At 43.4% G+C, this 22241-nt stretch overlaps 1 protein-coding gene across 1 annotated transcript in view; it reads left to right on the top strand.

Moving 5' to 3' along the window:
* The window catches only part of zgc:153039 (uncharacterized protein LOC767698 homolog), a 61594-nt gene extending 40500 nt beyond the window's left edge, over nucleotides 1–21094 (top strand). The window contains exons 10-13 of the mRNA XM_063907659.1: nucleotides 9141–9333; nucleotides 14044–14218; nucleotides 16780–16926; nucleotides 17727–21094. Of these exons, the coding sequence (XP_063763729.1) occupies nucleotides 9141–9333; nucleotides 14044–14218; nucleotides 16780–16926; nucleotides 17727–18655 (1444 nt within the window). The 3' untranslated portion in view covers nucleotides 18656–21094. The remainder of the gene's footprint in view (nucleotides 1–9140; nucleotides 9334–14043; nucleotides 14219–16779; nucleotides 16927–17726) is intronic.
* Nucleotides 21095–22241: the final 1147 nt, after the last annotated feature.

The raw sequence follows: 22241 nt of genomic DNA, 5'->3' as shown, positions 1-22241 counted from the left end.
GGGTAGCTGCTGGATTTACTGCAGTGGAACTACAGTCTGATTTAAGGGAGATTATATTTACCATCATTCATCCTAATCTGCCTAGCAACTAAAGGGATTAATACATCTAGTGGAGTAAAAGTACAAATTATAAAAATATATAAACTGCACTTAAATACAGTACTTGAGTAAATGTGCTTCCCACCACTGGTCCTCTGTGACCCTGTCCTTTGTCTGGATACAGATTTGTCAGAATGATTTGACAGATTGGAGTGTGTAAAAATTCCAGATGGATCAACTGCGTCTGAATTGATGAGGTGAAAATAGAGCATTATTCTGTGTTAATGGAGGGGTGTGACATGATGATGACTGAGTATGAAAGGGGGGATCACACCAGAAGTACATGCTGACACTGACCCTACTCTTCTCCACATCGTCGTTCAAGTGTTTGTAAGTAGACTGAACATCCGAGTGGATCGCTCATGTCATGTAGCGTTAAAGGGAGGCTTTCTTTACCGGACATGCAGGGTGTCACTCAGCTGGTAAACCCGTTGTGTAATGTTGATGAAGATTCAACTTTATTGTCATTGCACAGAGTACAAGTACTAGGACAACGAAATGCGGTCTCTGCATTTGACCCATCCTAGTGTTAGGAGCAGTGGGCTGCCATTATGTACGGCGCCCGGGGAGCAGTGTAGGTAACCAGTGTCTTGCTCAGGGACACCACGGTGGCACTTGGTCTTTCGGGGACTTGAACTGGTGACCTTCCAGTTCCCAGGCCAAGCCCCTATGGACTTCGCCACCACCGCCCTGATGTTGAATGTTGTCTGTAACTGAAGGTTGTAGGTGTTGGTCACATGACTTCAGGTCACCACCGCTAAGCTAAAGGCGGCTGATGATGGGTGTGATGACGTTTAGACCTTATTTTCAAGCATCAAACCAAAAACTTAAAAGAAACATTGACTTTAAGAGGGACCAGGAAGTGCTAAAATGCTGACTCATTCCAGTACTGCCTCATCAGCATTCTTCCCCCACCTCATGTAAACATTAAGTTGGGTGGTGCGCCACCTCATGTTTGTCCAGCTGAACGACACTCACTTTGGCCGGGCCCTGCTCTCCGGTCTGGTTCTGTTATTCCAGCCTGATCCAATATGACTCCCTAAGTTCTCCTAAGTGGTTTCTTGAGGTCAGTGCCGTCTCCACTGGAGCTGTGCCAGGTTTGGGACACAGCCTGACGTAACGTCTCGTACACTCACTGGCCTCTCACTTATACACAAAGTGTGTGTGTGTGTGTGTGTGTGTGTGTGTGTGTGTGGGGGGGGGGGTTATACGGATAAAGTTTCTCGATGATGATGATGTGTCTCTTGGCTGATGGCCGGCTCTTCGCTCTCCATCTTCATCGCTCTCCGTTTCTTCTTCTTAATGTCCCTAAGGACTTGATTGGCGGCGATTACTTCTGGGGGCTTTTTGCTGTGTCAGCTAAGTGACATCAGTCGCTGCCGAGGGGGTGGGGCGTGTGTGTGTGTGGGGGGGGGGGGGGTGAGACGATGGGAGAGGGACCTCAGAGACAAAAGAGATGGGTGGGGGAGGGTGGAGCTTTTATCCTAATTACACCTGTGAGAGAGAGAGGGTTGTGGGCGACCCGATGCTAAGTGATCAAGTGGAGAGCTAAGTTCTGAGGAAGTAGGCGACAGTGGGAAGGGGCTGATCTCTCAGGGTGATATTATTATCCACTTATGATATGATAAAGCCCTCCTACCCACTTCTAACCAGTTTTATTATTATTTGAAATGTCTCACTGGAGGAATGGTTCCTCCGGGCTGTGGGAGGATTATTCCTAACAGCTCCAGTAAAACCTGCAATGAAACCTCCGTCTTAAAGAGCCATCTAACTCATTTCATTATGGTGACATTCAGGAGTGGGTTTAAGGGTCTCTTAGCTTCACACAGACACAAGTGAAGTATTTCAGCAGCTTCGATCTTTAGTACATGTTATGTTTCTAAACGTTAACCTGCTGTCAAATAGTCCAAAATGAGTTTTCCGGAAGACTTTTCTAATTGAAGTCTTTGTTTAGGAGAGATGTGAAGGAGAGTTGATGTGGACTTAGGAAAGGACACTAGGAGACGTCATTATGATGAGACAGACGATGATGTTGAGTCTGCCGTGGTGAAACTACCATTTTCCATAGAGCGACAAATCTAGAAACTACTAAACATGGAGAGAAATACAATAAAAGAAAAAGTGAATATCAGTTTTGCATCAAAATAACAAACCGACGGAACGCACCGGTCCACTTTTGTTGACATGAATCCCAGTTAGTCTGATGGTACCAGGCTATTTGAATACATTATACTTTAAGTTTCGACAGTGCATAACCGGGGTTTGTCATTTAGAAATGGGAAGCAAAACATATGCGTCTACAACCGAGACAATGGTTTGTACAGAGGGAAAAATAAATAACAACAAAAATCACAAACAAACAAAAACAACGACCAAAGTTATCCCCTACATTCACTGCCAGCGAGCCTCATACACACCAATATCCACCAGAGATATTGTTAAATGCATACACATATACACATCTAGTGTATGCTGCAGATAAGCTGAACCAATAACAGATTGTGTGGGATGCATTTAAAAAGTCCTCAGTTTCCTGCTTGAGTATAAAAGTGAATATCTGATCTTTTCCAGTTTCATTCAACCACTGTGAATGAGTGGGCGGGACACTGTCTCTCCGCTTAAGCAGAATGAATACATTTGACTTTATGCAATACATGCAAAACTAAGAAGGTCTGCATTTGATTCCTTAAGCGGCCGAATGATGCAGCGTTATCTCCTTTCCTTTGGTTAAAGATGGTCTGGTGTATGCTACGATAAAGGAGACACTAGAGGAAGCTCCTTTCCTCTCAACTGCACAATCCAAACTGCTCTTATATTGGCTCCCAATTAGATGCTTCCTCTACCTCTGATACTAATGAAGAAGACTGGACCAATAGGAGTGCTAATGACGGTGTCGTATCCCTCCCCTCTCCTCTCTTTTAATTTAGCTTCCTGTTCCTCTCACCTCCCGTACCCTCTCCATACTCTGGCTGCTAGGTAGCGTGGAGCAGCTGTTACTCCAAAGGCTGTAAATCTGTTAAGGAAGCCAGTCGGTCATTGTGTAATTACAGCTGGAACTGTTTTAATGGCTGTTTGTCCACACGGCTGCAGTTATTGCCAGGAAATTGGGGTCAATTACATGATCCTCAAAATAAGTGAGTGCTTCCAGCCGCTGAGAAGCTCCCAACTCCAACACCTCTGCAACCCATTTATACCTAAACAGTGCATTTATTAAGATAAATAAGTGTGTTTTTAGTGGGTAAATATGTGTGCTTTAAATACAACCTAAGGCACTCGGTCTCATATGAATTCAGGCTGATGCACACAAACACTGAGAGGTCTGCAGAGGGAGCTTATTATCGATGTGTGCTGTTTGTTTTAATTGCTCTTGTCCCCGCGTTAACTCCATATTTGCTTTGATTCTGCTGTGCAGTCACGCATCAGGAAGTGGTGTGCGGGGGGAGTTTGAGTTGAAGTAATTAAAGTTTTTCTGAGATTGAGATTCAGACTTCCCTTTCACTTCAGATCTGACCTTTTAAAACATTCTCAAGTGTAACTTTGGTCCACGTTGCCTTTCTGAGATGTATGTCGTTTCCTTAAAGAAAGATGTGTTTATCTTTCAAATGTAAAGGAAGCAGCCCCCACTGTTACTTAGTATTCAGCTGACAGTGGGGTGGGAGGGGGGATGCATTGGTGAAACAGCACCAGATATATAAGCAGTCCGTCTTGCTGCTGGAGTATCACAAACACTAGGGAATGAGACGGTGTGGGGCAAGACGCTTTAAAAAGTCATGATGTCAAAGGTCAGCAAGTAGGGCCTCAACAACACGGACTGAAATACATGATGTGCAGAAACCAGAAAGGGTTCAATGAGGACGAGTTTACAAAAAAAAAGCATATAGGGCTTATTTTTACAGGTGTTCAGGTGTATATCAGTATGTAGTGTCTCTACTTTAAAGAGTCCTCTCCTGCTGATGTTCAGGTGTATATCAGTATGTAGTGTCTCTACTTTAAAGAGTCCTCTCCTGCTGATGTTCAGGTGTATATCAGTATGTAGAGTCTCTACTTTAAAGAGTCCTCTCCTGCTGATGTTCAGGTGTATATCAGTATGTAGCGTCTCTACTTTAAAGAGTCCTCTCCTGCCGATGTTCAGGTGTATATCAGTATGTAGTGTCTCTACTTTAAACAGTCCCCTCCTGCTGATGTTCAGGTGTATATCAGTATGTAGTGTCTACTTTAAAGAGTCCTCTCCTGCAGATGTTCAGGTGTATATCAGTATGTAGCGTCTCTACTTTAAAGAGTCCTCTCCTGCTGATGTTCAGGTGTATATCAGTATGTAGAGTCTCTACTTTAAAGAGTCCTCTCCTGCTGATGTTCAGGTGTATATCAGTATGTAGAGTCTCTACTTTAAAGAGTCCTCTCCTGCAGATGTTCAGGTGTATATCAGTATGTAGAGTCTCTACTTTAAAGAGTCCTCTCCTGCCGATGTTCAGGTGTATATCAGTATGTAGTGTCTCTACTTTAAAGAGTCCTCTCCTGCCGATGTTCAGGTGTATATCAGTATGTAGTGTCTACTTTAAAGAGTCCTCTCCTGCAGATGTTCAGGTGTATATCAGTATGTAGCGTCTCTACTTTAAAGAGTCCTCTCCTGCTGATGTTCAGGTGTATATCAGTATGTAGAGTCTCTACTTTAAAGAGTCCTCTCCTGCTGATGTTCAGGTGTATATCAGTATGTAGAGTCTCTACTTTAAAGAGTCCTCTCCTGCTGATGTTCAGGTGTATATCATTATGTAGTCTCTCTACTTTAAAGAGTCCTCTCCTGCTGATGTTCAGGTGTATATCAGTATGTAGTGTCTCTACTTTAAAGAGTCCTTTCCTGCTGATGTTCAGGTGTATATCAGTATGTAGAGTCTCTACTTTAATCCTGCTGATGTTCAGGTGTATATCAGTATGTAGTGTCTCTACTTTAAAGAGTCCTCTCCTGCTGATGTTCAGGTGTATATCAGTATGTAGCGTCTCTACTTTAAAGAGTCCTCTCCTGCTGATGTTCAGGTGTATATCAGTATGTAGAGTCTCTACTTTAAAGAGTCCTCTCCTGCTGATGTTCAGGTGTATATCAGTATGTAGCGTCTCTACTTTAAAGAGTCCTCTCCTGCTGATGTTCAGGTGTATATCAGTATGTAGAGTCTCTACTTTAAAGAGTCCTCTCCTGCTGATGTTCAGGTGTATATCAATGGCAATATGCATACTGCTTTTATCTACAGATTGATATGTTTTATTCTTCAGATGTATCACGGTGCCTCCCCTGCTGTGTCACATTGTAAGATGTGTCGCCACCATTCACTGAGTGTGAGACACAATAGAGAGACCAACAGATCATTTAAACGGCTTCAGCAAAATCTTCCTGTGTTATTTGTTTCTATCTTAATAACAGTTTAAAAAACCCACACCATCTGCCCGCGGCTGCAGATTTATGCTGCTGTGTGTTTGCTGCTCTGCAACATCCAGACACTAACAGCTGAGCGGCTCAGGTGTTTCAGGGCGAGGGATGACGGTGTATTTATTAACCCTCTCCTCTGCATGTCACTCCAGATGTTTTGCAAAAGTGCACGTGAAGTCGTCCACACAGTTTTTGCACCCACAACCTGCAGATATATAATAGAGATTATACAGCAAGGTGCTCAGAGTTGCTTTACAAAAGTACAACTCACAAACACGGATGAAATTAAGTAAATCAAATCAGAATCCAGAACAGAAACCATCAAGATCTGGTGGATTGATGATGTGGTGAGGCGAGGCTGAGGAAGCGGGTTTGACTATACTCCGCCTCTTTCATCGAGACTGTTCTTACTTGAAAATTGGTTCAACTGGGGCCACAATTTATTGTCCATCAAGCACCAAGGGGAGAAAGCTGCATCTGTCAGAGGTTGAGGTGGAATAACCCTAACCTGTAGAAATGTGTGGGAAAATCAGTAGCTGGGATGTGGAAAAGGGGATAATGGTTTGATGCCATGAGTCAACGGACATATGCCGACCCCTGGTGGTATGCCATTTGTTTCCAACCCCCTGAAAGGATATTTCTAACTCAAATTTGGGCTGACATTATTGGGATGAGCAACAGCGATACAGTGTCTTCAAGACGTGGTGCTTTTCGGGCTCTAGTCTGTGCTGTGGTAGCAAACAGCTTCTTAGGATTTTCTAGATGAACTAAACCCAAACTTTCCCCAGCACAGAGTTTAAACATCACTCATTTTCAGGGGTAAAGGTCTTGTAATCATGTGATGTTCGTCACTACAGGTGTGTGGTTTACATTCCAGGGTGACAGGTCTTTGCACTCGCCTAAAATATGGAATTCAAGCGGTAGATTTGGTACGTCCCGAATTTCAAAACCAGCTACTTCCAACACGTTTAGCTTGATCCAGAATACCCAGAGCAGACGTCCTTTTCCTGAGTTTTGTGTTTTCTTTTTATGTTTGGAAACCTAGTTCCACTCCATCCCATTCATAGCAGAGTACTTTCTATAACGAGTCGAGAAGGTTATTTTAAACACAGCAGCATTTTGAGATGAACGTCTTCATGCTAACAAGCTATGATAATGCTACTATGCTCATATTTAGCAGGTGATGTCATCAGTTCTGCAGGTTTTTTGCCATGAACCGGACACGTGTATAAATCTACTTGCCGATGGTAGACTAGAAAGAGTTAAGGGCTTACAGCAATACCAAAGTGAAAGGGATTCATATAATGGACATCCGTATTAATCCATATAACAGTTGTCCAGACGTTTCACTTTTCAACAAGCTTCCCACCCCCTTAAATATTTCCCCCCATAAATCCTAAAACGACCATATTCCAGCTCAGGTTTACAGACTAAATGAAAAAGGATCCTGAAGTATAAAAGATCGTTAAAGATCTGAATGAAAATCCTGCCGTTGGCTCCTGAAAGTGGACCGGGTAGCGTGGGAATAAGGTCAGCGAGGAGTTGAATAATTCCATATGAGATTCCTGTTTGCTTCAGCTTTCCGAACCCGTGTGGGGGGGAATCATGTGAGGAGAATCTGATTTCATTCCAGCTGCTTTTTGTAGAAATGCCTCTCAGTCTACAGAGCTCTGTCTTTGGGACTCTGAAGATGGTGTGAGCTAGCAGCTAACGTTTATTATAACCCTCATAATGGTCTTAAAGTCAAAACTGTCATAAAATCATTCAGTTTGACTATAGTTTGAGTCAAATCAGGTGTAGAAAATGTAAATATGAATATATCGAGATACAAACGGTTCCTTAAAAGGCCAGCGTGTCTACAGAGATGGATAGATGTAAACTTTATTGATCCAAGTTTGGGATATTCTGGTGTGAGACATTCAAGTACTTAAAAAGTGGAATAGAGGATTTAACAATTAAACAAAATCAATATTAAATATAAACAATGTAAAATATTCTGTTTGTACAGGAAGCTTAAAAGTGTTGACACCTTTATGACTTCCTCCAACATTTACTCCACAATATATTTTTATGGGCAGTGGTGGACTGCTACTTGGAGAGGTCCCAGTTCCAAGCCACTGGGCACCCCCCACTTCTTACTATTCATTCTGGTTGTGTGTTTGCATTCAAGCCACAACGTAGAACCTACGCAGGATCAAGCAAGTGTTGTAAGAAGCTCAGTTTTTATTCAGGTTGTCCGGCTGTCCTTATCTGAGTAACACCTGGACGTTAAGGCTGGCCATAACTCGAGACTTCAGGACCCTAATTGTCTCAAAAGTATTAGAAAAGGTGGGAACAGTGGATGGCAAACAAAGAAGTGATGACTCTAGATCTGTCTTTACACATTTTTGGGTTTCGTTATGACACATCGGAGCCATATTTTATAATGATGGATAGAATGGGAGGATGAAACCCTCTTTATTTGTCACATACACACACACAGCAGAGCACACACAGTGAAATTGATCCTCTGCATTTAACCCATCCTAGTACTGGGAGCAGTGGGCAGCTATTGTGCAGCGCCCGGGGAGCAATGGGGAGGGGGGATTGGAGGTGTCCGGTGCCTTGCTCAAGGGCACCACAGCAGGGCCTAGGAGGTGAACTGGGACCTCTCCAAGTAGCAGTCCACTTTCCATATTTCAAGTCTGTTTGGGGACTTGAACCGGCGACCCTACGATTCCCAGTCCAAGCCCCTACTGACTGAGCCACTGCTGGACCGTTCTGCAGAAAGTGTTTTATGACAGATCATAACAAACCCTGGTTTAATGTACAACAACACAACAATGGACAAACCTTCGAAGTGTCGACAAACAGACTTTAAAGCTGCTTTTATCAACATTCGGTTTGAATATCTCAGTCATATTAGTGGGAAAATGTCTTCCTATAAATGCTAATGCTGTCCATCTGCTGGATGGGTAAATAAGACTCTTCAGCCTGATGAGGTGATAATATGTCATGTTGACAGCTTGTTGTGCGGCCCCCCGCCCCCCCCCCCCCGGTGTAAAAATCAATGCAAAGTGATTTTACCCAGGCTGTTTCCTTCCTCATATTGAAGGATGATGTCCCCTTTAAACGGCAACACAACAACTGCTTGTGACGTCTTGTCGAGTCTTAAAGAAGAGGCCCGTAGAGGTGGTGATTGGTACACTGGGGCGAGTTAAAAAGGCAGAGAGGACTGTATGCACATCACAAGGATAGGAGGAGGGATGCATTGTGGGTAGAATTGTACAGGATGATGGTCAAGAAGGATGAAAATGAGTAGTTTGAGTCACTTTTGAAGTAAAAAAAGGATAGAAAATGTTGTTTTTAGCAACTCAAATATGGATAATACCTATGTTTTTATTTTATGTCATATTGAATTGAATATATTTGTGGTTTTTACTGATAAAACATCACATTTTTCACTACGTTCCACTACTTACATGCTTAAAAGAGTCTAAACAGCCATGCTTTGACTCTGTGATTCTAATTCCTAAAGATCCCCTCTTCTCCAAATAGTTTTTATGTATATTTACCTAATTGTAAGGGATCGTGTTGCAGATATAGCAAAAATAACTAACCCAGCATTGCTTCCTTTCCTCAGACCCACCTTCCGGTACTTCACCTGGCACACCTGTGTGCTGGGCATCGTGGGTTGTGCCGTCATGATGTTTCTCATCAACGCCATCTACGCCTCGGCCAGCATCGCCTTCATGCTGCTGCTGCTGCTGCTAATCCACTACCTGAGCCCCACCTCCAGCTGGGGCTACATCAGCCAGGCACTCATCTTCCACCAGGTCTGACACACACACACACACACACACACACACACACACACACACACACACACAAGTTACATTCAATACCGCCTTGTCATTGCTAGAGCAACTCAAATCTCATCCCCATAGCTTTACAAGAGTCTGCACCTCTGCCAAGCAATCGTTCCTTTCAGTTTATAGAGATATGCACACACACACACACACACACACACACACACACAAATCTCCACTGCCTCTCCCTCAGCCGAGCACTTTGCATCTAGCAGACAAACACTCACACGTACACAAAACACTGCCTTGTCATCCCTACAGCAGCTATCACTCACATTTATATCAGGGCTACCAGACACACACACACACACACACACACACACACACACACACACACACACACACACACACACACACACACACACACACACACACACACAGCTCTACAGTGCATCATCCCTCTCTCTCCGTGTCCTGAGCCTGTTGCTCTCAAGGAGAAAGGACACTGTTGCCAGTAGGGCCTGTTGCCGAGGGGAACTGTTGCCAAGGCTGCGAGCGGTGGTTAGGGGGGGGGGCTGGCTGGGTTGGCTGGGTTTACCGGCGGCTCGTCAGGAGGCAGAACATTATTACAGCCACTTAACTTATTGAGCTCTCCCTCCTTCCCTTTTCTCTTCTCCTGGTCTTCTCTGCTGCTCTGAACATGGCGGGCACATATAAGCAGCAGTGTGTGTGTGTGTGTGTGTGTGTGTGTGTGTGTGTGTGTGTGTGTGTGTGTGTGTGTGTGTGTGTGTGTGTGTGTGTGTGTGTGTGTGTGTGTGTGTGTGTGTGTGTGTGTGTGTGTGTGTGTGTGTGTGTGTGTGTGTGTGTGTGTGTGTGTGTGTGTGTGTGTGTGTGTGTGTGTGTGTATCTGGTGCCACAATATTCACCTTAAACGTTGTCTAAACTACGGGCGCTTTGGTCTTCCAACCTAGTGCCATTACTCTGCTAAGAGTCACCAGTTTTATCGACCTTCACCGGCCAAAAACTGTTTCAAGTCTTTTTAATTAACTGCAAAAAACTTCAAATAGTTCCTCAGCTGAGAAAGTACCCATTTAGATTCCCAATATCTGGTATGTTTATCAAAAAGAAAGAATATTTTTGGAATTTACACCAATGTTTGTTGCTGCTATCTATGCAAGAGTGCCCGGTTAGCATACAATGTGTTTATAATAACTCTCACTGCCAGGAGGGTAGAAAAGGGTCCACAGTGTTGACAGTTATAAAACAATAACCTACAGACCAAATTAAATCAACTTGTCATTGTGCCAGTTAGCTTGTTAGCAAACGTTAGCTATCTGCACTATCTCACAAACTATCTAGTGTAAGTTAGATATTCATCAAGCCAGCTGTCCAACAAACTAGCTAGCAAACATTACCTTTCTATCAAACCATTTAGCTAGCAAACATTACCTTTCTATCAAACCATTTAGCTAGCAAACATTACCTTTCTATCAAACCATTTAGCTAGCAAACGTTAGCTCTCTATCCAACAAACTAGCTAGCAAACATTAGTCATCTTCAGCATCTCACAACCTACATTATGTGTTATAAGTTAGCTATCTATAGAACAAACATTAGCTGTCTATCTAGAAAAACTAGCAAGCTAGCTATCGCCAAATTGGTTTCTCTCCTGATTCAAATGTTTATGTAATACCCTATAGTTCCTGCATTTACAGTTCTGGCAGTGAGAGTTAGTATTAACTGTTGACCTGAGATTAAGCAAAGACTCTGAAGAGTTTGAATGCTTCTGTACTTTCACAGATGCTCGTTTACGACCATATACACCAACAGGCACTAAATAGTGATCAAAAATATCCATATCAGATTTTGGTCCATTTTCACATGTCATCCTGCCAGCCACTAGCAGAGAGTGGAGGTGTTACTGTAAAACCAGCTGTGAATGTTCCCAAATATAATCCCCTGTTTCCAATGCTGCTATCTGGAAGTAACACATCTTGGTTTGACCCTAAGTAGAAAAGAGATGGGACGACATGAAGGTAGCGATATGAAGTTTTCTAATTAGCAGCGTGGATGGATTTGGGATTTGATACATGACAAGCGAAGTGATCAGGGTTGTGGTTTTCCTAAGGGAGAGTTGTTTACCAAGATGTGGCATGCAAGAACATTGCAATCCTAATTTCCCCCTCAGGTTAAAGAAAGTATACTTGTTCGGATTATTCATTCCATAATTTCACTTAATGAACATTAGTCATACCTTTTACTAATCTCCTAACGTGCCAAGGAGCCCCGTCCGGTCAAAACGATTCCACTAAGAGGCTTCAGCAGGGCAGGCCGAGGGAGTGCATGCACATATATCTCTTACATGTTCCTGCAGCACTGGCAGCAAGCCAACTGGGTGACATTGAAACCAGGACAGAAAACACACCGAGACATAACAGGCTCTCGGTGATAAGGAGAGGAAGAAGATGCAGAAACTGAGGCAAGAAGCGTTGATGGTATCACGGGGGGGAGGTTGGCAGTACATAAGCAGGATTGAGGAACTGAGTGATGGATGAGACTGAAGCGACGGAGGAATGATGATCGTCTGATGGATGACGTGAAAGGGTGGGGGAGATAAAGAGAGACAGATGATCAGATGAGTGCAGGCAGTTGGACTTCGCCTCTGGGGCCCCGTTACGTTCTTTTCTACAGCAATTACCGGACGTAAAACAGTTCTGGTGAATACGGCGGTAATAAGGATGGAAACGGTGGCATCTGTATTTGTGATTGATGGCTGTAAAGACACACAGCTACGGGACCTTTAAATATGACACCGTGTTGATAAGTCTGTCATCATCGGCTGCTTCTTTTCCTCCCATGGTACAGTGGATTCAACGAAGGACTTATGTGAGGTTGACCACATGATCTCGCCTCCGATTGGTTGTGCTGATCTCCGGCGGGAAGCTGAAAATTACTGGAACAGATTAGTAGAATCAGGGACCCAAATATCACAGAATGTTACCTGCCAACTAAGGCTGTAGGTTTCCATGTGTGCATGTATATAATTACACACATGAATAAACACAATTCTATATAAACGTCAACCAATTTCCAGGGCAAAGACAATAAAGGTACAAAATATATTCATCCAAGTCCGAATTTGAAATAAATTATAATCATTCTTATTTTTTTTAATGGAAAATTAAAAACAAACAAAAATAACCTTTTTTTTCACTTTGTATGATAAGAGTTATTTTTTGCCTTAATTGGCTTCTTCTTTGATCCCCACTTCCCAAATGTGGTGTTTTAATTGCCTCGTCTTCTTCTGAGATACCACGGCGGCGCTACTCGCTTCCCTTTCAGCGCCACTCATCGTGCAGCTTTAGCATGGCGGACATGTTGTCGCCGAGCTGACGGTCATTAATTCCAACGAGGTTATAAACTGAGTGTTAATCATTCCCAGTCCACTGAGGGTTTAAATGTAATGTTTGGTTCCACGTGGTTACATCTCTTCTATTGCACCTCATCGACACACCGTCAGAATCTCAATGATGCTCTGGTCGTAGCGTGCATCCTAATGCCACCCAACACATATCGGCATTTGAGTATACAGTCACAGCTGGGTGCATTTTTACCAGTACAAATTGATTGACATGTATGTACACATGCATATACACACAATCAATTTGCTCCCTGCCACAGACTCGCATGCTAATGACAGATGTAATTTGTTTCTCTATAAGAGCCTGCATAACAGCACTTACATATAGGATGGAGGTAAACCTACACTTACACTCACATTTCATGGGAAAATTCAAATTGTTTCGCTCCGTATCCCTGGAATAATAAACCCTATAGTATGAACCACAAGGTAAAGGAGAAGGGGGACAGGGGAAATAATGATCACACCTCCCTATAGAGGGGTGTAAACGCAGCATCTTATGATTTTTTGAAAACAAAAATAAGAAACGTTAAGGAAACGTATATCTTTTGTCGAGCAGGATTATTTTCCACATATTCTCGCACTTTTTAAGCCTAAATGCAATCACTAAAAGTAAAAAATAATGTATGAAGGAACTGCAGCACGGTCACATGACTTCACGTCACCACCGCTAAGCTAAAGGAGGCTAATGTTGGGCTATAAAGGAACTACAGCACGGTCACATGACTTCACGTCAGCACCGCTAAGCTAAAGGAGGCTAATGTTGGGCTATAAAGGAACTACAGGACGGTCACATGACTTCACGCCTCCACCGCTAAGCTAAAGGAGGCTAATGTTGGGCTATAAAGGAACTACAGCACGGTCACATGACTTCACGTCAGCACCGCTAAGCTAAAGGCGGCTAATGTTGGGCTATAAAGGAACTACAGCACGGTCACATGACTTCACGTCACCACCGCTAAGCTAAAGGAGGCTAATGTTGGGCTATAAAGGAACTACAGCACGGTCACATGACTTCACGTCTCCACCGCTAAGCTAAAGGAGGCTAATGTTGGGCTATAAAGGAACTACAGCACGGTCACATGACTTCACGTCTCCACCGCTAAGCTAAAGGAGGCTAATGTTGGGCTATAAAGGAACTACAGCACGGTCACATGACTTCACGTCTCCACCGCTAAGCTAAAGGAGGCTAATGTTGGGCTATAAAGGAACTACAACCAAACCAGACTTCTAAAATGCTGACTCACTTTAATTGGGTAAAAGGACTCATTCCTGTACCACTCTTTAACAACCCTCATCCCAACTCTCTCCTTCAGGTGCGTAAGTACCTGCTGATGCTGGACGTGAGGAAGGACCACGTGAAGTTCTGGCGGCCTCAGGTCCTGCTGATGGTCTCGAACCCCCGCAGCAGCGTGGGCCTCATCAAGTTCATCAACGACATCAAGAAGAGCGGCCTCTACGTGCTCGGACACGTGCAGCTCGGAGACCTCGGTAAGAACCATCCCACATTTACTTTAAACTCAACCGTCTCGATGGAGCAGACTCTTATTTTGAAATACATCGATTAATCAGTTTTTTTCCCTGACCAATCAGGACACAGAAAGTGTTTGTCAGGTCACAAAAGGAGGAGCTAATATATACCTTTATTTGTATTTTTGTATTTATTCCAGCATGTAATATCGACCTAAAATGATCAGATTAATTGTACTTTAGTAATCCCAAACTGGGTTATTATAGCAGCATGGTAATAATGCATGTGCATGAGTAAAAATATGGTAACGTTTAAGAAATATACATTCTTTGAATACACGTGTAATGAGTCCAGAGATATGGAGATGGGTTCAGATGTCAGAGACAGCTTACGGAGAATACATAGGGGATGGATGTCCGGTGGGTCTGCAGGGGACGAGTGGCAGGCAGCAGGCTGACACTGAGACTGAGATTTCTGATCCTTTCTTTTACTGTCCTTTTTTCTGGAGAGGAAGTAAAGAAACCTCTGGATTTATTTGTTGTTGGAGGTGTAAAATATGACTCAGCAGCTTTGAGACGTGAAGACTTGATTATTTTCCCTTCGCTCTGATGCAGGAGTTACACCTGAAAGTGGGCGGGGCTTAATTTAGACCGGAAGACGCCTCATTCTATATTTCTCTAGAAAAACCCCTGATATATAAAATGGTAAATCAAAAATGAAGGCATCTTTTTGCAGAAGGAATACTTTTACTTTTGATACTTTAACTGCATGTTGGTGATTCTGTACTTTAATTACAATTTTAAATACAGGATTTCTTTCTTGAAGTGGATTATTTTGACACTAATTAATTGGTACTTCTTCCATCTCTAATTAATGGACCTTTTATCCTCATGCTAGATCTTTCCCAGCTCGTTATGTTTTCACAGAACCAATCACAGCATCTCCTCTCGTACTCTTCAAAACAGCAGCGTCATTCATTGTTGATTTTTCGTCTTTTGAGGATTTTGGTGATGATTTTCCCGGCCTGAACAGAGCATTCAAAGTCTGAATCCTCTTGAGTGTTTCTCAGTGTAAAAAACAATGTGTTCATTACCCAGTGAAGAGCCCTACTCTCATTTTGACTACTGATGAGGCCCTTGGTTTGGAGAAATATGAAGGAGCCGTTCATAATCACACTGAAGAGGAGATTGTTGTTGAGGACTCTCTCCAGCGTCGCCCTCCTGATGCACTTTAATCCATTTATTACGCTCTCTCTTGTCCAGCAGCTGTTTGCATTAAATCTGAATACAGAGATACTTATGAGAGCCTAACCTCAGCTTCCACAGGATTGGTCTTGCAGATGTGGCTTCCAGATGCATATCGATGTTTTGTTGATGATTGATCGCCTCTTTGTGCTGCTCTGTATTTTTCTCTCCGTCTCATATTTCTGTCGATGCTCTGCTTCTTTCTCTCGCTGCACCACACACACCTCGGCTAATGGTCTCTCACCTCCACACACACTGAGTCTCTCATCTCCACTCTGACTTCTAGATCGATTAAGGCGGGAAGATATTCATATTTTAAGAGAAGACATTTTTATGAAGTAAAGTAGCAACACTAAATTGTAAAATGCTATCTTACAAGTCCTGCATTCAAAGTGCCGTTTACAAATCTGTGAAAGTATCAGCGTGAATACTAAAAGTAAAAGTAGGTCTCCTGCTGCAGCTGGTGTTCTGAATCTGTAAAGTAACTCATGTTGTTGTGGAGCAAAAGCTATTCCAAAATGTAGTGAAAAATACGGCGCCGTTTCTGCTGTTTTGCATTTCTGGTTAGATGCTAAATACTTTTGTTTGTTTTAGGTACGTGTACTTGAATCTAATCGAATATAAAGTAGCAGGAATTGAAAATACTGACTTAGTGCGAGTACCCAAAATTGTACCCGAGTACCGTGCCTGAGTAAATGTACTTTATAAGACTCCATCTTTTAAAAGAGGCTAGATATATCCTGGTTTTGGATATTGTTATATGGTAATATAGCGTAATAAAGGGTCCATTACAGTAAAGTGATCATCTGCCCAACTTCCCAGACTGTTCTGTTATTTTCCGTTACCCAATTTCTCTCGATATCCATTTATTTCAAAGTCAACTTTATTGTCGATCTTTCAGTTTGTGTGTACATATATATACATTCAGTACATACACACCTGTACAGCCACTTGTAAATAAATATATCTATACAGATACATAATCAACAAAGACTCATGTATACCTATGCTGTCATTAAGAGGCATCAATAAAGACAACAGTCAACATGTACAGAACAGCAGGCACTTGATGAAAATATTGCAGTAAGAAATGTACATTAGTGCAAAAGAGTGTCCTTAGCAGCGTAGAAAGTCCTCGTGATTAATTATCAACAACGTAATTATGTTTATATTATGTGTAATCAGAAATACGTCGTGACTGCAGCTCTCTAAAGCCGACGCAACACTTTCACTGCATATTCAAACTCTGATTCACTTTGTTCTGTCCTCCTCTGAACCTGTGAATCCCAGCATCCTTCAGCTGTAGTGTTTTCACCTCATACCTTCCCTCTGTGCAGACACGCTGCCCTCCGACCCTCTGCAGTCCCAGTACGACTCCTGGCTGTCTCTGGTGGACCATCTGAACATCAAGTCTTTTGTCAACTTGACTTTGGCCGACTCTGTGCGTTACGGCGTCCAACACCTGCTCTTCATCTCCGGACTCGGTCAGTGTCTCCATCGTCCACACACACGACCCGAGACCATAGCATGTTTCTAACTCTGATGTTGGCATGTGTAGTATTAGACAATCCTGGTTATATCTGGTTAGTTTTTCTCACTAAATAGGCTTCTTAATCAACATTTTTGTATTCCAAACAATTCAATTTGTGCATAAAAGAACCTGAGAGGAAATACAGAGCAATTAAAAATAATCAGTAGCTTACTGGTACATACCGGTGCATGAAAACAAGTCAAATTAGAGTGCAAAGGAAGCAGATTCAGTGCATAAAAGAAGGATCCATTTAAATGTGCAATTCTTTGGTTGGAAACCAGGCGTAAGAGCACTAGGTTGTACTCATAATGGCTTTAAGTCTTTTAAATGTCAGATGTTTTTTATATCCTTCAGCTTCTTTTTACATCTGTTTTCATGCATGATGTCAAATCCAGCTGTATCAGTGCCACATTAAGACATTTAAACAGTCATTCCATCGTTTCATCTGCAAACCTTACTTTCTAGTTGATGTGTTACAGCTTACTATACGTATTTACTTTAGTTATCTTCTATCCTCTGTGTAGTTCTAGTCTTGGTTTAAGCACCAAACTAATACCTGTGCCTGCTCTCGCTCTTTAAAGACCGTTCAGTGGGTTTGTTAGTTCTTCTCGTTATTCCTGCTTTGCTTAAATGTACCAATCATGCTAACTCTCCCTCTATCCATCACTTACCAACTCCAGAAATCCGAGGTAATAATAAAGGAATTGTTCTGGTCTTGTTTTTCTTTCCTCCTCCTTTCTCACTCTCTTACAGGCGGGATGCGTCCCAACACCCTCGTCCTGGGTTTCTACGACGACTGTCTTCCGAAGGACAAGCTGATCGACCCGTCCCTCTCCACCTGTCAGATCTCCGATCCCTCGGGCTCCCTGCAGGACTTCGAGCAGCAGCCGCCTCTCTTCCACTTCGCCTCCCTGCGGGGTTCCGGCGACAGGCAGGACGGGGGGGAGATTGGAGATGGGAAGGTGCTCGGCCCCCAGGAGTACGTGGCGATCATTGCGGACGCCATGAAGATGCTTAAGAACGTGGTGCTGGCTCGAAACTTCAACGACTTCGACCGCTCCCAGGTGCTCTCCCCGCCCTCCTCCGCCCCGGTGTATGTGGACGTCTGGCCGGTGAACCTCCTGCGCCCCGACAGCAGCAGCTACGTCGACACCTGCTCGCTGTTCCTGCTGCAGCTGGCCTGCATCCTCAACATGGTGCGGTCGTGGCGCAGAGCCCGGCTGCGGCTCTTCCTGTGCGTGGAGGAGGGCCGGAGCGTCAGGGGCTCCGAGGAGAAGCTGGGCCAGCTGCTCAAAGAGTTACGGATCAAAGCTCAGGTGTTCACCGTGCCCTGGGACCAGCAGGTAGCGCTACACTGGCAGCGGCAGGGCGAGTGGGGCAAGAAGTCCCCGGACACCACCGAAGAAGAAGAGAAGAAGAGGGACGAGGAAGAGGGTGATTACTCCAACAGCTTCCCGAGCAACGCCACGCGCCTCTCCGACGACTACCTGTCCGCCGTCAACAAGCTGATCCTGGACCCGGCGCGGCCCCCCCCTGCTGTGCGCTTCCTGTACCTGCCCAGACCCCCCGCCGACACCCGCCGCTACACCACCTACCTGCACCAGCTGGAGCTGCTGACTCAGGACATGGGCCCCACGCTGCTCATCCACGGAGTCACACCTGTCATCACAACGGACCTTTAGCCAGCTTCCTCTGGCGGGGGGTCATCGCTTGAAACCTCAGCAGCCTCGGTGACGTCCCTGCCTCGCACCATGTCATCCATACAGCTTATTTTAGAATATTAAAGATGAATCCTGGACATTACCCTTCTGGATCTCAGAAATCTGACCGTGTGCATTGAGTTCTGAGCTTGCATTGATAGTTATCAGCCGATTAGCGTTATTATTGGGTGTCACCTGTTTTCTAATGCATCAAATGAGTCAATCTGCTCCTACTATGTTGAAAAAGTGGATAAAACCTTTTGGACATTAACCAAACTCGAGTTTCTTTAGGGTCAGGGTTCTCAGATGCCCTCAACTTGTCACCTGGCAGCTTGACGCTCAGTTGGCGTAGCCTTGTTGAATCCCTTCTGTCGGTGATCTACCTCTAATATGAATAGACGCTTAAACCTGCAAGTTGGTGAAGCATACCCTAACTGCCCCTAATTCATAAGGCTGATCGCCACTGATTTGTGGTCGACTGATAACATTCAAACTGGGTGATTTTAAGCCATTAGGTCAACTTTGTTGCATGAAAGAATCCGACCGACTGAACCGAAGCAAAGTTAACAACATGCCAGACAAACTGTGCCAAACACAAGCCTGCAGGTCATTTCAAATCAGTATCACATGTCCAGGCCTGCAGGGAAACATTCAGATTATCAGCCACGTCTTGATGCATATCTACGATAGAGAGGACCTCATTTGAACCCTCCTCTGACACCCCCCCCCCCACCCCTTGCTCCATGTGTTTTGCTGCTCAATTCCTCCTTTAGATGACCATTCCATATGCCTTCAGATCAAGAAGTGCCTAGCCGTTTAGGGAGCTGAAGTTTGGACTCATTCCATCCTGTGTCGGCGGAAGTCTGCTTTTCCATTTTAGAAACCGTAGAACAAAAAATTAGTAGACATACAATCGTGACGGTAGTGCTACTAAAGAAGTCTTAAATCACCAAAAATATTTCCACCTGGGATCTCAGGACTTTTTTCAAAATGCACTTTTGTACTTCCTCTACGAAACTGCCTGACGTGCAGCCCTCCGAAACTCCTCAAACATGTTTACAGTGCCAATTACTACTGTGATTAGACCCAATGTGTCACTGATTTCACATTTTTAACTCATCTTAGGTACTTTGAGATCTGTTTTTACTCACTAGTGACCAATTTTAATGCTGAAGTGCCTAAATGACCTTTACCTGTGTCTTTATCCAAAGTATTGTAACATTTAAAGTGAAGCTATGTAACTTCTGCATGAACCAGGGTGATGGTAAGACATAAACTACGGTTTGCAACAAAGAAAAGTTAGAGAAATATAAAGGTAGGTCCTCTGCATAACACCCACCATCTGCATAACACCCACCATCTGCATAACACCCACCATCTGCATAACACCCACCATCTGCATAACACCCACCATCTGCATAACACCCACCATCTGCATAACACCCACCATCTGCATAACACCCACCATCTGCAGATGCTAACAGCAGCTAACCAAAGCCTGCGTTCGCTCCTGGTCACGCCTGAGTTTACTGAATTGTGACAAATGGTACGATTTATAACCTGTAAACTCGATATGTCATTTGTAAGAGGAAGAATGTAATATTTCTTCTGTCAAAAGTGACATAGCTTCACGCTTTTACTTTGCGTTTTTGGCAAAGGGTATTTCCAACCCAGTTTAGATTAGTCGCCCTTCCCGTTTTTAACCCGCTAAAATATACATTTGCTTCATACAGATTAGAGATTATAGATTATAGAGATTAGAGATTATAGAGATTAGAGATTATAGAGATTATAGATTATAGATTATAGATCATAGAGATTGATGATTGATGAAACTTGCACTTTTTAAATGTGACTGACAATCGCAGTCATTCAAAAAGTCCTTCATTTACAGTGAGGTCGCGTTCACTCCAGCCTCGTTAAGTCAGCTTGAATCGAACCCCCGAGCGTTTAACCCCTTGGTTCGGTTCGTTTGGGTCGGGGGGAACACAGTCTAAACTGGGTTGGAAGAACGATAAGACGCTTCTTTGACACATCGATGCAATCCACTTTCCACTGCAGGATTATTGTTTAGAATAATGTGATTTTGAAATGCAATCTTGACAACGTGTGATCCATATTTGAAGAAATGCTGGTACTCGACACCCCTGTGTTTGAGATGACGTGTTTCCTTTAAGACAGATGTGATCCTTCCCTATTCCACGGATGTGTTCTTGATATGACACCACTCTCAACAAACCCACTCGCAATACATCTCTTCAAATCTCAGCCCCTGGATTTCTGCGTTTTGAACTCGCAGGAGCACCAAAAAATTAATCTGTAGAAGTGTTTGATTTCCCATTCAAATCTGAGATGTATATTATATATATTTTGCAGGATGGAAATCGATATGACTGAAAAATAAAAGGTTATTGTATTACATGTCCTTTGTGTTTGTTTACTTCCTCTGGGGATTGTTTGGGATCAGACCTAACAAGGCGCCTGGTCTTTGTTTCATTTCATCTGAAGCCCTAGTTTGTGTCGTCGGAGGGGTGAGGTGGGGGGGGGGGGATTTGTCTGCTCCACTTGTGTTTTTTGGGGGTAATCTTTGGAAATAGGACGTGTGATTGTTCCACAGCTATAGGACAGAGATACTAGCGGGGGCCAGGCGGCTAAATTATCTCGTCCTACAGTCACCTCGCCGCCCACCGGGCTGAAATGGATTCCATTTCCGCTCTGAGGTGAACAACAGATTGCAGGAATAAGCCCAAATAACCATCGATATCTGTTCGGGAGGCGGGAGGCTGACATTTATCACTGCGGGGAAGACCCCGGCTCTGAGAGGATTTCATGTCTGTGTGGAATAGCTGCGGTTTTCTGATGTGTTTTCAGAGAATGTTTCTGTGGAAATGAGCAGCTAAATTCATCCAAGGCTTTTCATCCGGTTTGCATTTGTAACCACAAGAGGAAGAAATATCAATCAAGTAGGTGGTAAACAAATGCATGCAGCTCTAACACTTTGTTTGTTTACATTTTTAGCTTAATGAGTTTTTATGCAGATTTGTTTATTAGTTACGCTCCAAAAACTGTTGAGTTTGTTCAAAAGGTTCAAAATGTCCCGTTCTGGATGCAGTATAAAGTCGTGTTTCCTCCATTTTTACGGCTACCAGGGTCATGTTTCGCTTGCACATCTAAAGGGGTTTCTGGTTCACCATTGGCTCATTTTGTCGACCAATCACTGTTCACCGAAGGTTCCTCTTTGCTGGAAGAGTGGCTTCAATTAAAAAGCTCTAAACACCTTGAGATCTACCAGTGAGTGAAAACAGTCTTGTAGTCTGAAAACTGGTTAAGAATACACACTTTCTAAAGTACTTTATGGTGTAGAAAATGTATTTTTCAATTTGAAAACTAATACCAATCAATTACCACAAATGGGAAACACTCAAAAAAAATACTCCAATTTATTTCTTCATGTATTTTTCCAAATTCATTAATCAGCGTAAAATGATTGAGAATTCATTTGTATTTTTAGATGTATTATTGTTTGTCAACCCTCCCTCTAATGACTTGTTTACACATACAGAAATAT

The sequence above is a fragment of the Eleginops maclovinus genome, chromosome 18 (assembly GCF_036324505.1).
Source record: "Eleginops maclovinus isolate JMC-PN-2008 ecotype Puerto Natales chromosome 18, JC_Emac_rtc_rv5, whole genome shotgun sequence".
Lineage (NCBI taxonomy): Eukaryota > Metazoa > Chordata > Actinopteri > Perciformes > Eleginopidae > Eleginops > Eleginops maclovinus.
Note: the sequence above shows the minus strand (reverse complement) of the source record. Positions and strands in the feature narration are given on the sequence as shown.